General features: G+C 43.4%; 3 protein-coding genes across 3 annotated transcripts; 1 reads left to right on the forward strand and 2 right to left on the reverse strand.

Moving 5' to 3' along the window:
- The first annotated feature begins 38 nt into the window (after positions 1 to 38).
- LOC131886675 (inositol oxygenase-like) lies at positions 39 to 2749 on the forward strand. Its single transcript, XM_059235074.1, has 8 exons — positions 39 to 215; positions 279 to 458; positions 541 to 744; positions 830 to 966; positions 1092 to 1226; positions 2140 to 2235; positions 2308 to 2416; positions 2584 to 2749. Exons 1-7 carry the CDS (start codon positions 195 to 197, stop codon positions 2414 to 2416), a joined length of 882 nt encoding a protein of 293 aa, XP_059091057.1. The 5' UTR covers positions 39 to 194; the 3' UTR covers positions 2584 to 2749.
- LOC131886676 (uncharacterized) lies at positions 2433 to 3766 on the reverse strand. The gene is made up of 4 exons (XM_059235075.1): positions 3704 to 3766; positions 2990 to 3231; positions 2751 to 2914; positions 2433 to 2669 (listed from the first exon to the last, which is right to left on the reverse strand). The coding sequence occupies exons 1-4, from the start codon at positions 3761 to 3763 to the stop codon at positions 2578 to 2580; spliced, it is 558 nt and encodes a 185-aa protein (XP_059091058.1). The 5' UTR covers positions 3764 to 3766; the 3' UTR covers positions 2433 to 2577.
- Positions 3767 to 6156: 2390 nt separating this feature from the next.
- Positions 6157 to 8284, reverse strand: LOC131886653 (transforming growth factor-beta-induced protein ig-h3-like). The gene is made up of 5 exons (XM_059235050.1): positions 7906 to 8284; positions 7635 to 7834; positions 6802 to 7034; positions 6337 to 6723; positions 6157 to 6292 (listed from the first exon to the last, which is right to left on the reverse strand). Exons 1-5 carry the CDS (start codon positions 8075 to 8077, stop codon positions 6157 to 6159), a joined length of 1128 nt encoding a protein of 375 aa, XP_059091033.1. The 5' UTR covers positions 8078 to 8284.
- Positions 8285 to 14366: the final 6082 nt, after the last annotated feature.

Raw genomic sequence — 14366 nt, forward strand, 5'->3', positions numbered from 1 at the left:
TATGAAAATATTGCGGTAATTTATTGGTCGCCACTCACAGAAGTTGACATCACAGGATAGGATATTCTTCTGGGCAGAACAACGAGTGCCTCAAGTCAAAAACCCGTTTTATGTCGTGCAAATAAAGGCAGGCCTTCGTGGTACTCGTCACTCATTTGAGTTCTTGTTGTGACTTGAGAACTTTTGGTGTTAAAATGAGGCTTTTAGTGGAGAAGGTGTAACTCAAATCGTACTTGTTTTTTGTATCAAATTTGGGGACTTGAGTTGTTTTGTTTTAGGCGAAAAACAACCCATCCTTACTGGATGTGTCGGAATTGGTTCGTCCAGAACTGAATGATGGGAAAAACGAGGACTCATTTAGGAATTATGAGAACAATGCCAATCCAATGCAAGCCATTATTAAGAAAACTTATTTGGCGATGCACACCAACCAAACGGTTGACTTTGTTCGAAAGAAGGTGAGTAGAAGGTGGGATTTGGAACAACTCGTGTTGAGAGCTTGTTACACAATGAAGGATCCGTTCTTGATTCGATGTGTAGCATGACAAGTGGTTGAAATTCGACCATTTGGAGGCCACGGTTATGGAGGCCTTGGAGCTTTTGAATAACTTGGTGGATGAATCGGACCCGGATATTGACTTGCCCAATATCGTGCATGCCTTCCAAACCGCGGAGCAAATTCGGGAAGTTCATCCGGATCAAGATTGGTTTCATCTCACTGGTCTGATCCATGACCTAGGCAAGGTGAGTCACTTTGGGGTTTGGGGGGTGGGGTTGTGTGCACATGGTGTTAAGGGATGGATTTTTAATGCAAATATTCTCTTCTTAGATCATGGCCTTTTATGATGAGCCTCAATGGGGAGTGGTGGGAGACACGTTCCCTGTGGGCTGCCATCCCCAAAAATCGATTGTGTTTAGAGATTGGTCATTTAAAGATAACCCTGATCTCACAAACCCACTTTACAAGTAAGGCCGTAAGATGACTCCATCAGAGAGCTGGAAAACGATTCACTCTCGACATCTTTAGTTTTGATAGCTAGCTTTTTTGAGTCCAATGTTCTTTTGCTAAACTAATGCTTCCAAATCTTTAGCACTGAAAATGGGATTTATGAGAAGAACTGCGGTTTGAACAAGATCACCATGTCGTGGGGACATGACGAATATCTGTACCGAGTTCTCCTAAACCACAAGACAACTTTGCCTCAAGAGGGTTTATGGATGATCAGGTGAGGATGGTTAACCAATGGCACTTCAAGTTAATTCAATTCAACCATGGACAACGTGTCTCATTTGCGCCCATAAAGAGCAGGAATCTATGACATTGGTCACTTTTTGCAACTTGTGGCTAGGTCACAAACTGCACCCAATTTTATAACATCAGTCTCATCCAACTTAAAAATGAAGTGGTTATCATTGCCAGAACCTTGAAGCTGAGAAGTAGCATGTAAAGCATAGGTTTGAAGAGGAATCTTAGTTTACAGTAGGTTGCCATCAGTAATATGTGATACAATCAGTGCAAAAACTACACTGATCAAACTTGACCTAGGTTCCCTAAATCTAGAATGCAAACTTGTTCACCATCACTTCATTCAAATGCATCACTTGTCCGTACTGTTATATTATGAAAGGTCCAATGGTGCCAAAAACACAATAGCAAAATGTTCTGCGCCAAAGAACGCTCATAAAAGCCCGGCAATTCTATCAATCCTCTGAGTCTCGTCCATTTATTCCACAGATTAACTTATCGAAATTTACCATGGAACGTGTGTAACTGGATCGAGAAAAAATCCTGCCCGAGACTTGTAATGTTTTTAAATATATAGGGACACATTTAGTTTGAAAAAATGGCCAAATTGTATTTTTGTTCAATGGCGTGGAAATTGCCAATGACAGTTTAACTCATCATTTTTGTTCAACTTTACATTTATATTATGCCTTATTCATCAATGAAATAGAGTACGGTTTTTTATTCAAAAGAGATTTGCCTGATGGCAGCTAAATGCTCGAAGTTGAAACATATTTAGGTTAAGACTTTTCTTGCCAGTACTGAATCAGGGTCTCTTCTAGCTAATACGAGTGCTTAAACCATCATAAGAAAAGTCACAACAATCCATCAATGCGGTTTCCATAATTCCCCAGGTTTCACTCGTTCTATCCATGGCACACTGGAGGTGATTATAGAAACCTTTCCAACGAATTGGACGACGAGATGCTAAAATGGGTTCAGGAGTTCAAGTAAGCAATATTTGCAGGCAAAAATCAGACCCAGTATCAAAATTTGCCGATCCCTTCTTTGATCTCCCTCAGCAAATTCGATTTGTACACGAAGAGTTCCAAAATTCCAAATATCGAGAAGTTGAAGCCTTATTACCAAGGTCTTGTGGACAAATATATGCCAGGAGTCATCAAGTTCTGAGTAAGAATTGATCACATTGGTTTCAATCGTCATACAACGACGTGTATTCCAATCTCAATGGGTGATGCAAAACGTTTCCATCGACTGCCAAACATACAAAGTTTATTTGATAAGAAACACGGTTTCTTCTTCCAATTCCTCCAAAGGTTTCTCCATTTTGATTATAGGATTCCATCGACTTCGTGGAAAACACCATTGCGGCAAGTGAAATCGGAGGCAATCAGGCTATACATCTCATCAAACATCACATCACCTGTTATTAAAAAAAAAGATAAAAGAAAAGGGGTGATGGTAGACCTGCACGAGAAGACAAATATAACATATTCAAGCTCACCGTCGTTGTTCTTGGTAATCATGATGATTTTTCCGCTCATAGCTTCAATGAAATCGGTCTGAAACAGACCAAGGGTGTACCAAGTGTTTCGGAACACGTGGTTCAAAGACATTCTACTGTGAAATTCAGGTTCACTCAGGGTTTCCTTCATCTGGTTGAACAATCTAAGAAATAGGAGAATCGGATGTATTTGAAAATCTCATCATTCATTTGCCGGTGTGCCTTTTCTGATTTCTTACTTGTTGTTCACGGCAAGAAGGGTGGTCTTGTTTTTGGTGTCGACCAGCGTAGGACCCATGGAATGGTCCTTCATGTATTGGACGAACTGGCTGAATCTGGGAATAGCAGACAACTCATCAAGAAGTGTTCCATTTCGACCGTAGATGAAGTCCATGCCTGTCTTCAACTCGTGAACGATGCCATTGTGAGCTTGGGCGTTTAAGAAATTGATCTCTCGTCCATTGGCAAGATAGACGGTCTCCTATAAAATCAAATAATAGATGTGGTTCATAGAATGTCAATTTTAGCTCATTTAAAGACAGAGCATTAAGTTTTATATATAAGATCATAAAAGGTGTATTAAATACCAAGTCTACTATGCCACACTCGACCCCTTCTGCGTCAGGCGATCAGTTCCTTGAGGCCACTTGCATTAAACAATTAAGGAGAGGAAAAATTCTGCAATTTTTATACAATACGTTACCTGCATTTTTTATGCGTCAAAAAAACCCTTGGCACCCATGAAATTTGCCTTGATATTGAGGTTTTGTGAATGCATGCTTCCATATAACATAAGTTTTGATAAAAGAACAGTATCCCCCCCCACGTTAAGTGACTCGCTCGATTGGATACCAAATGAAAAGTTGTAGTATCCTCTCGATTCCAATGTGAACTCATGGGGTAGCAATGAGATCAATAGAGAGCAGCAAAAAATATTGAATGTCCAATAATACCTTTCCATTGAACTTATAGATGTCAAACTGGATCATGCGCTTGCTCAAAAGTGAATGCATNAGAGGAGAAAATGTGACATGTGACTGTGCTCTAGAATAATAAATCAGAATACGTAAATCCGAGGCATCCTGATCTTCCACTCACCCAGACTCGTACATGGCGCAGTCGGCAAACGAATACGTGCCTGCCGTGCCCATCAAGTAAAATGGCCGCACCTCCCACGGAATTATCATCGGCCAGGCGGAGCTTGGCCCAGCATGCCAGGTACGCCAAGAGATTGGTAGACGAACTGACCCGCACTGTAACTGAAGTTGAAGCTATGAGGCCCGTGGAAGTATCCAAGCTCTGGGAAGCTGAGGGGCTCGTCGAACCGTGCCAAGTTCGTATGAAGGCGTTTTCGGAGGCCCTGGTTAAATGTGAAGTGGTAGCTGAAGCTCATGATGTCCACGAGGATGACAAGCACACCAATGATAGTGATGATCTCGAGTTGGCCCTTGGGAAGGCATGTGCTGCCATCAATGCCTTGCGGTTGCGGGCAGACGAAGAGCACCGCCGGGGCCGTGAGTCTGACGTGAGCGGCCCCCGTAATCCTCTTCCTCAATCCCGAGCGGCGGCTAAAAACATGGATATCCCTAAGTTGGGCAGTCCGGAAACGATGCGCCTAGTCGATTTTAGGGACTGGAAAACAAGATTCGAAGATTACGCAGCCGTCACCCGAATGTCTTCGGATTGTAATATAAGCGCTAGAAGAGGAATCCTCAGATCAGCCATTCATGATGAGTGGACAAAAATGTGGTCTGAAGGAGTCATTAATGTGAATGACGAAGATGATACACCCAAGATTGTTGAAGCCCTGGAGGAGTACTTGCGTAGGAAACGGCATCCATTAGTCGATCGGCGTGAGTTTATCCAACGGGCTCAACATCCAGGCGAAGCTATTGAGGCCTACTACACCACCCTTCGTGCCCTTGACCGTGATTGTGGGTACGCTCATGGCTGTCCGGAAGCCAGTGCGCACAGAGAAGAGAGGTTGCGAGACCGGCTCGTGTCTGGAATTTATGACAAGCAGCTTCGTCAGGAAGTTCTCAAAACACCCCTAGCAGAACTCACCCTTGACCTAGTTCTACGTACATGTCGAAACAATGAGGCAAGTAATGAGGTCAATTGTCGTCTTAGTGGCACATCTGTCAATGCAGTGAAAAGTATGTCTAACTATAAGAAGAACCAACGGTCGCACAGTGCCCTCAAGAAACCCCAAGACCAATCCGCGCACACGTCCAAGAAATGGCCCTGCCCAGGTTGCGGTCGATCAAAAGAGAAGCATGGTGGGGAATGCAGAGCCAAAAGGGTAGAATGTCTCAAGTGTGGCGTTGTCGGACATTTTGCTCGAGTTTGTTCTAAGCCAGAGAGGAATTCATCCCAACAAAATTGTGTTGTTCTGGCCTCAATGGGACTTGCAACGGATGTGGTGAGTCTGAATGTTCAAGATGGAGAGACCCACAAGAACATTAATTGGCTACCCGATTCTGGTGCATTCTGTGATGCCATTAGCTTGGACGATCTACGCAAGTTCAAGGGGCCAGACGCTATTCTCAGAATGAAAGAGGATCCAGAAGTACTGAGGTCCGCAGACTGCTCGCCAATTTGGACCCACGGTACCATCAATCTGATTTTGTCAAGGGGGTCTTGGTCGTATCCATGCACCGTCCATGTCCTTGATCAGGCTTCAACGCCGTTGCTAAGTAAGAAAGGGTGCATTGCGTTAGGCCTTCTTCCGCCAGAATGGCCTCACAACCAACTTAACGCACTCTCGCTCCAAGATTCAGGCCAAGGCCAAATGGTCGAGTCAACGTTGGCAAGCAACCCAATGAGCCTGGTTGGGAAAGACAAGTTGATTGCCGAGTTCCCTCTGCTGTTCGACGATGTCGGCCCTTTACGTGCCATGGAAGGACCCCCCATGAGGATCGAGTTAGAAACTGATGCAGTTCCCGTAAGACAGTACAAACCTTATGGCATTCCATTTCATTGGCAGGACAAGGTGAAGGCCCAGCTGGACAAAATGAAAGAAAAGGGGGTGGTAGAAGATGTTCCGGTGAATGAGGCACCTGAGTGGATCCACCCAATGGTGGTTGTCCCTAAAAAGGGATCAGAGGAACCACGGATCACTGTTGACTTTACGGCTCTCAATAGACATGTCAAACGTCCCGGATATCCTACCAAGGCTCCTAGAGAGCTGGTTGCCACAATCCCTCAAGGTTCCGGAGTTTTTACAACCCTAGATGCCCGTCATGGTTACTGGCAAGTGCCCCTTGCTGAAGAATCAAAACCTCTGACCACGTTCATCACACCGTGGGGCTGTATGCGATTTTGCCGCAATGTGATGGGATTAGTGTCAGCGGGCGACGAACACAATAGACGAGGGGATGAGGCCCTGGCAGGAATTGAAAATGTGCTAAAGGTGGTGGAAGACATCGTAATCTGGGATGAAAAACCAGGTTCCGAGCATGAGGAACGTGTTCGAAGAGTCCTCCACAAATGTCAAGAGGCCGGTATCACGCTTGGGCAGAAGAAGTTCATATATGCCCAACCTGAAGTCATTTGGTGTGGCTTTAAGCTTAGCAAACACGGGTACACCGTCAATCCAGAACTTGTCAGTGGCTTGCGTNCCTTGCATACTTGAACCAAGTTCTTCAAGCCTTTCTTGGTTGCAGTCTTGCTCGGCTTCAAGAATTTGGACCACTTTTTATGGGGAGACAGGATGGCATCAATGGCCTGGACAGCACCGTTGCCAGCGGTCACGTCGGGTAAAGTAACTTGGGCATCGTTAAAGGCCATTTTGCCGTTACCGGCGATCGTGACCTTGACCTGATTACCTCGGAAGGTTTTGACCATCATACCGTCTTGCAGTCCGGGGGAGTACAAAGTTCCAGGCAGAACGTGTCCGGCAATGAAAGTTCGAAGAGCGGTGATATTCTTCTTCAAATGGATGATAAAATCAGGATGGAGTTCGTTGAAGGCCCTGAGGAAGCAGGGAAATGGTCATCACTGGTTTAGTTTTTCTATTCTGGGATCATTGTACCCTATCAGCAAAACCTACCCGTTATTGGGTGCCAGGAAAGTGAGTGGACCTCGAGTGTTAAGTTTATCATACAATTTTGCGTCCTTGATCAGCCCTAGAACAATGGAGTGTTGTGGGCAACAATCGTCCAATTCAGATACGATGGATCCAGCTCGGTCATAAACAGAGCTCATAACATCGTCGATGATATGAATCACACCATTTCGAGCCTCATGATCGGTTGACGAGATGACCCTTCCATTAGCCGTCACCTGCAAGTTTGGAAGTCAAATCGAAGAGTTATCATTAAGGAAGATGATTTTTTCGGCTTTACAATCAGGACAGGAACCACGAAGGGGCTACTGAATTCCATGTCAGGGTAATGACCTCAAGAAAGTATGATTTGTCATCTTTTAATACAGCCGCGTTAAGGGAAGTGAGTAGGAAAAACCGTTGTGTTACGGTACGAAATGTACCTTGTAACAACGTATCTTGATGACTAAATGCGAGACGTTGGCCAACCAAGAGCCAAAGAACTTAATTTCAATTACTATTCAACTGCAAGCAGGATTCCTTTTTCATTGATGAAATGAGTTAGATTAAAATTGAAGAGGAAGAGTGAGTAGTGAACATGCCACTCAACTTTTCCTTGAATTTAGACCGTTTTCATTATACCATGGTCAATTTTCCTGGCTGGTTTTATGCGGGCTCTAATCTATCCTCGTTTATGGGGGTTCTCTTTTAGCCAAGAACCATCTAAAATGAGCTATTTTCAGACCCAATGAAATCCTGACCAACTCGGAGCTTATGCAAAGGATTGGTGCACTGTAGATGAGAAGAAGGAAATATTCTTGTCTAACTAATAACATCACCTTTCCATTAGAGTATGTGTTCAATCGAATACGCCGTTTGCTCAAAAGGCTTTTGACGGTCATTTCGTTTTTGATGTCTTTGGCATAGATCTTGCCTCGACCAATATGGAACAGCATTTTCGACTTGATTGGTGCCTCGTCGGGATAAGTCATCTCATTCTTGAAGGCATCGTTGGATGGGGCAAAAATGGTGAAGAAACCTACATCCAAAAAACACTTATTGATGAAAAATAATCCTTATACGAAGCGAACCATCACTTCCAATGCATACCTTCATGGTTGATGATGTGGTCAATTGCGCTATCCTCGAGCCTCTCCACAAATTCGCTCAGCCCCAATTGCTTGGCCAACTGGACCAAATTCGGTTTACCTTTACTCGAATACCCATGGACACTCAAAACCAAGGCCAAGGCCAAAGCCACTTGACAAACTCGAATCATCATGGGATCAAAGATGCAACTACTCCGTTTTCACATTCAGTCGAGGAAACGTTCTCGACGAGTGTACCTCTCCAAGTTAGCAACGGAACGAAGAGTACAAAGAACCAGATTGTGCACCCGGTGAACTCCGTAGGATGCTGGAGACAAAGGCAAGCCCGGACTTGAGGTTGGGAAAATGAAGGAGAGGGTCGGGATCGGACCGCTTAGCCCGGTGAAAAGAAACCTGAAACAAACAACGACGAGAGCCGCTTGGAGATCGTTGGGAGTGTTTCTATCTCTAGAGTTTGGTTAGCTCTGGATTATCGTCAATGGCTTTTCCTTGTGAACGTTGCAGTTCATGCTCAAAGTGAGCGTTGTTATGTGCTGTTGCTAGAGTTGAGGAGCGGAGAAGCACTTGACGACAAAGCCCTTCAATGCTGGAGGCTCAATGCTCGCTAGGTAAGACATTGGTACTAGAGAGATCAAGGCAGATAAGGTTACGACTTCTGGGGATAACAGCACTAGGTAGTTTTCTGTATCCCAAGGTTCCTGCAATCGATCCAATGACGAGGGAAGGCAGTAATCAACAAAGGAATCAACGAACAAATGGAAACATGAGGGATTTCTTCAAAGTTGACTCCAAACTTCGTGCTTGAAGAAAAAAACCGGCCACTGTTTGTTGGATATCTATTAACACCAATACAGCTTTGGAGTAAGGCTGTACCTAGGCTTCCGTACCTTAGTGTATCTATTGAAATTGCACATTTCTCCCGACCAAGTGATTCTGTTTGTTCCTTTGATACAAGAACCCTTTTTGCGTTTGGGTAAATGTTCTTCCAAATTGACAGGTTGTTGTGACGGGACTGTACAGTATTCAAAGACGGTACGAAAGGTATCGGATATCTGAACTGACGGCAAAAAATGACAACGAAGAAATTTCTATTTTCTGTCACATGGTAAAAATGCCTTTCAATGATTTCTCATCCCCTGCATATTGTACGTTTTCAAAAGCATTCATGAGCTTTGTCCCAACCCAGGATTTAGGGTCAATTGCAGTGACCGTAGAGGCTTAATGTGCGTTTTGAGAGCACCTTCAAGCCCTCGAGAATCCAGGCTACTAAGAACAATTAAGTCCACTTGTCTTCTTTCTCGGGCTCTTTCATTGTTCAATTTGTTGCCTTCAAATATTCGTAGGGCTTATGTAGGCGTTGATCCAGTAGCAGGATTTAAGTCAGACTTAAACAATTTTATCAAAAATTCCTGATCAACCATATATTCAAGGGCTAGCGTGATCCATCAACTTAAATTCGTTGATGGATCAGGTGTTGTATGAATATAAAGCTAAAAAAATCATTAATGATTTGTTTTTCATCTTGAACTCATGGGAATTCCATACCCAGAAGCAGGTCCCAAAAATAAAGAACAAAATGTGGTCCATGTGAGAACACCAAGTTCTATATCCCCCACAAAAGAGGGTTTCCAATTTTGAGATAAGCTATTTAAAAGCAGGAACCAGGGTTGGCTCACAACCTATTTTCATTTTTTCATTTTACTTTNGCTCATCCAGCAATTTGAAGCCTTTTCGGCTGACATTGCAGGACTGTCAGAGCCGATTCGGGCCATGTTGTCGCCCAAAGTTCCCTTTCTGTGGGAAGGATCCCAACAGCGCTCTTTTGATAAGGTCATCAATGTGCTGATGTCCCCTCGTGTATTGACTCAGTACCGGCCAGGGGCCCGGCTTCGGCTAGAAACGGATGCTGCGCAAACCCGCGGCTTGGGGTTTGCCTTGTGGCAGGAACAAGGCCCCATCTGGAAATTGCTTCAGTGCGGGAGTAGAGCAGTAACGCCTACTGAATCTCGATACTCGCCGACCGAGATTGAGCTGTTGGCGGTGGTGTGGGCCGTAAAGAAATGCTTTATGTTCTTGCGAGGTGCCAAATTTGATCTTGTTGTGGACCACAAGCCTTTGGTGCCCATTATCAATTCCAAAACTCTCAACCAAATCCAGACCCCACGTATCATGAGGCTAAAAGAAAAACTGGCCTACAGTTTTCCGACAGCAATTTGGAGAGCTGGGGTGGATCACACTGTAGTCGACGTGTTTTCAAGATACCCAGTCGAAGCACCCAATGAGGATGATCTATTGGGAGAGACCGAGCTTGAGGACTTCGTCAAGGTCACTACCGAATCAGCCGTCTTGAAGATCAACAATCTCCAGCCCGCATGTCCCGAAATCCATGATGTCGTCCTACATCGGGTCAAACAAACCGCGGAGCAAGATGCCTCATATCAAAAGCTGTTGGAGGCAATTCGAGATGGATTCCCAGACCACATTCAAAAAGTGGATCTGAGTGTGCGCCCGTTCTGGCCAGTTCGGCAGGGGCTGTCCATTGGCAACAATATTGCATTGTATGGTAGCAGGGTAGTGATCCCGAAGCTACTAAGAAGACAAGTGCTTCGAGACTTACACCGCCCCCATCAAGGAATTGACAGGACGTTGGGAAGAGCCAGACAGTGTGTGTACTGGCCCGGCATCACAAATGATGTGAGAATGATGATACAAACGTGCCAAGAATGTGAGATCGTCAAACCAAGCCAACAGAAAGAGCCGCTCAAACAGGATAATGCGGCTGAATGGCCGGGGGAGGCCGTTTCAGCCGATCTTTTCTCTCATGCGGGTAACGAGTTTCTTCTTTTAATCGACAAGTATTCTGGGTGGCCCGAAGTGTGGGCTATGGGTCACAGTGCGACCTCAGACAAAGTGGGGAGATGCTTACTTCAGTGGAGCGCTCGCTTCGGATTCCCTCGTCGCATAACAACAGACGGGGGACCCCAATTCAAGTCCAGAGAGTTCGCAGGGTTGTGTAACAAATGGGGAATTCTCCACGACCCATCCTCGCCGTACAATCATGAGAGTAACGGTCACGCGGAGGCGGGAGTAAAGTCGGTCAAATTGATGATGATCAAGACTGCTCCCCAAGGCCGGGTAGAAGAGGAATCGTTCCTAAGAGCCATGATGGAATTGCGCAATTCTCCAAAGAAAGATGGCCTCTCCCCGGCCCACAGACTGTATGGACGACCTATGAGAACAACTTTACCTTCCATTCCCAGCTCCTTTGCAAAAATCTCTCATGACCAGTTGAAAAAGGCAGATAAGCGAAAGGTACAAATCCAAAGATCCACCAAAACTCGCTATGACAGCCGTGCCCGCAGACTCTGTGATCTTGGTATGGGGGATCGAGCAAGGCTTCAGGACCCGATCTCAAAACGTTGGGATCGAGTCGTTACAGTCATTCAAATCTTCCGAAATGGTCGAAGCTTCAAGGTGGAAGACGACATGGGACGAATCTTGTGGAGAAATAGGCGTTTCCTTAGGCCCTCTCATTCCTCAAAAACTCCCATGGAGGGAACAGAGGGAGACAATAGTTCCAACGACGAGAGGAGTGACAACGACGAGAGGGAAGACAATGATGACAACCACAAACCGAGAAGGAGTTCCCGAAATAGAGTACCACCAAGGCGATACCGTGTGTGAGGCAAACCTCACGGGGGGCATGTAGGATAATCGGTCACACTGAAAGATGCCNTGACTTGTTCATTCCAAAGCGATCCCAGCTATTTATTCAGTATAAACCGCAAGCAAGATCAGAGTATGTCAACGAGCGAGGACATGTCCGTCGCAAGCTCTAGGTAGAAGAATGACACTCCGAACAAAGAATGAATGAATTTGTCGTTCTGACATAAAACATATTCGGACATTGAAGCAGGAGAGGAAGATGGCGTAACCACCAAATTTTGACAGGTCACCCATACTTTTGAGGCTTAATAGTTCTTTGTCAAGGGATTGAATTAGAGTTCCAATTCATTTATTCATGAAAGGAATGGTTTATGTAGCATTTTAATTTAGTAAACAGTCACAGTTTTACTCATCATCATGCTTGAAAAATACTTTTTAATCGAAAAAAGCTGTTTTTGGACTTATTTTTCCTACATTAGAATTTTCTAGTTTTGGAAAAGACGATGTGAAACCTTAGAAAAGTGTTTTGGCTGATATTGCACGTTGTATCTTGATCTTTTAGTACTCCTACTGTACTGTTGGAGCTCAATATTGCGGATTAGTCATTCGCCACGTAGCCCATACCAATACCCACGTTGTCATTTGTGGTGATTATCAACTAAATTCTATTCCAACCTAAAATACCTTAAAAAGGGCCTACTCAAAGCACTGGATTACAAAGTGGCGCCATTATATCCGGCCAAATCGTCACATTTTTTCTTGCTCTTTATGAAATACAGAAAAAAACAGAACTGGACCAGACAACCCAGGTTTTAAATACCTGGAACTGAGAACTGTTTGTTATTTTTGGAAACACCAGTCACAGATACAAAAATGGTAAGCTCAGCAATGTCATATTTGATGTAATATCTCAGATTAATTTGAGCGATAAAAATTGAATCCATTTAGATTTGTAATTCAATCACTTCAGAAATATTTGGAAGCATCATTTTACAAAATATAAAACAAAGCCAATCACATTAATATTTTTTGCTTTTAATCACGTTGCTTGACAATCAAACAAAGAATTCCCAGGACAAATTGAAATATTAAAAAGGCAAACATGGGTATTCTGTCAAAAGTAAAAAGAAATCGTTTAAAGAAGTGCTTTAATTGAAGTATTATACCAAACCATGTCGAAGCTCTATTATCAAATTTGGCGTTTTATGCTTAAATGATATATAATGCTTACTAGGTATCATTTATTTCAGCGGCAAGACAGTTGTCTTTTTTCATTTCAATCCTATTGGTGTTTTAGTTTGTGGTCAAAAATTATGCAAACACAGTTGGGACAATTATAGTTTGCATATGTTTTGAATTGTTTGTAACCTTTTCTTTTATTATTTTTACTTAACTTAAATGGTTTAAGATAATGTCAAACAATGTCCAAAAAATGACAACCAATTTTGTCAATGAAGATATGGAAGCACTGGATGTGCAAAAATCATGGTAGGTATTGCCGCTGTGCCATTTTTTGCAATTGTGGCGCAGCCTGACTAGACCACACAACTGAAATCTGAGTTCTTTACACGTCTCCAGTCCATTTACAACATTTTGTTGAACGGAATCATTGATGCTGAGACGTGTAAAGTACAGGACCGGATTTCAGCTGTGTCAGCTAGCCAGGCTGTGCCACAATCGGGGCAAGAACTACCATGATTTTAGCACGTCCATTGCTTCCATAGCTTCATTGATAAAATTGTTTTCCGTCTTAGGACTACATTCGGACAACTATTTTAAACCATTTAAGTTCAACATTCATTTGCTAAAGATGACACTACAAGGCAAGTGACAAAAATATGCAAACAAACACGAAAAAAATATGTGGTACCAAGTAGTGCTCTCTAGTGGAAGAGTACGAGCATGAAAAACGACCCCTGACGGATGCAGCCTCCAAGATCCAAGAAGCCAAAATTTATAACAATGGAAAATAATGGGAACCAATTTTAGGTGACAATGCGTGCTTTAATCCTACCAACGACTTTTTCCAAAAGGAGAGGCAATGTTATGTGGATTTTTGCTCGAATGGTTTTTTTTTTTTTACTTTTTTGTTTGAATTTGGAGTAATTCAAGAAGTATTTTCAGATATTGACGGAAAGTCCAAGTAAATCTCCAAACTTCAACCGGCGTTGTCAATAAACGGATGTCGGGTTCGTTGTCGACGAAAAGGGTTGCCAGTGAAGACTTTAGCTAGGAGTTGCCATAACATAAAAGTAACTAGCAGTCAATATCATCAAATACACGTGAACCATGATTTGGGCATTTTTCTCAAAAACTCAGTGCTAAGTATATACATTTGCCTGACCAATCAGGCCAATCATGACCAATCCAAAATGGCCTCACTTGAAATTCATTTTTGAAGTTGGGTGATTTACTTGGACTTTCCGTCATTATCTGAAAATACTTCTTGAATGACTCCAAATTCAAACGAAAAAGTAAGGAAAAAAACCACTCGAGCAAGAATCTACATGACATTGGCTCTCCTTTTGAAAAAAGTCCTCGGCAGGATTAGAGCAGGCATTGTCCCCTAAAATTGGTTCCAATTATTCTCCATTGTTATAAATTTTGGCCTCTTGGATCTTTTACGCTGCGCCCGTCAGGGCTCACTTTTCATGCTTGTACTCTTCTCAGCGATGGCAAAATTCGACTTTGAAAAAATTTCTGCCACTTTCTGCCACCCTTTTCTGCCAGGTGGTCAAAAATGACTTTTAACAATTTCCCATCCAAGTTATATTTTCGTTGGCAAAAATCTACCTT

Source organism: Tigriopus californicus, chromosome 9, assembly GCF_007210705.1.
Source record: "Tigriopus californicus strain San Diego chromosome 9, Tcal_SD_v2.1, whole genome shotgun sequence".
Taxonomy (NCBI): Eukaryota; Metazoa; Arthropoda; class Copepoda; order Harpacticoida; family Harpacticidae; genus Tigriopus; species Tigriopus californicus.

Excerpts from the sequence above, each read along its gene's own strand:
- LOC131886675 (XM_059235074.1), top strand. The coding sequence starts at position 195 with ATGAGGCTTTTAGTGGAGAAG. Across the intron at positions 216-278 it reads TGAGGCTTTTAGTGGAGAAG|GCGAAAAACAACCCATCCTT; the intron begins GTGTAACTCAAA and ends GTTTTGTTTTAG. Across the intron at positions 967-1,091 it reads CTCACAAACCCACTTTACAA|CACTGAAAATGGGATTTATG; the intron begins GTAAGGCCGTAA and ends CCAAATCTTTAG.
- LOC131886676 (XM_059235075.1), bottom strand. The coding sequence starts at position 3,763 with ATGCATTCACTTTTGAGCAAGCGCATGATCCAGTTTGACATCTATAAG. Across the intron at positions 2,915-2,989 it reads CTTCTTGCCGTGAACAACAA|ATTGTTCAACCAGATGAAGG; the intron begins GTAAGAAATCAG and ends CCTATTTCTTAG. Across the intron at positions 2,670-2,750 it reads GATTACCAAGAACAACGACG|GTGATGTGATGTTTGATGAG; the intron begins GTGAGCTTGAAT and ends TTTTAATAACAG.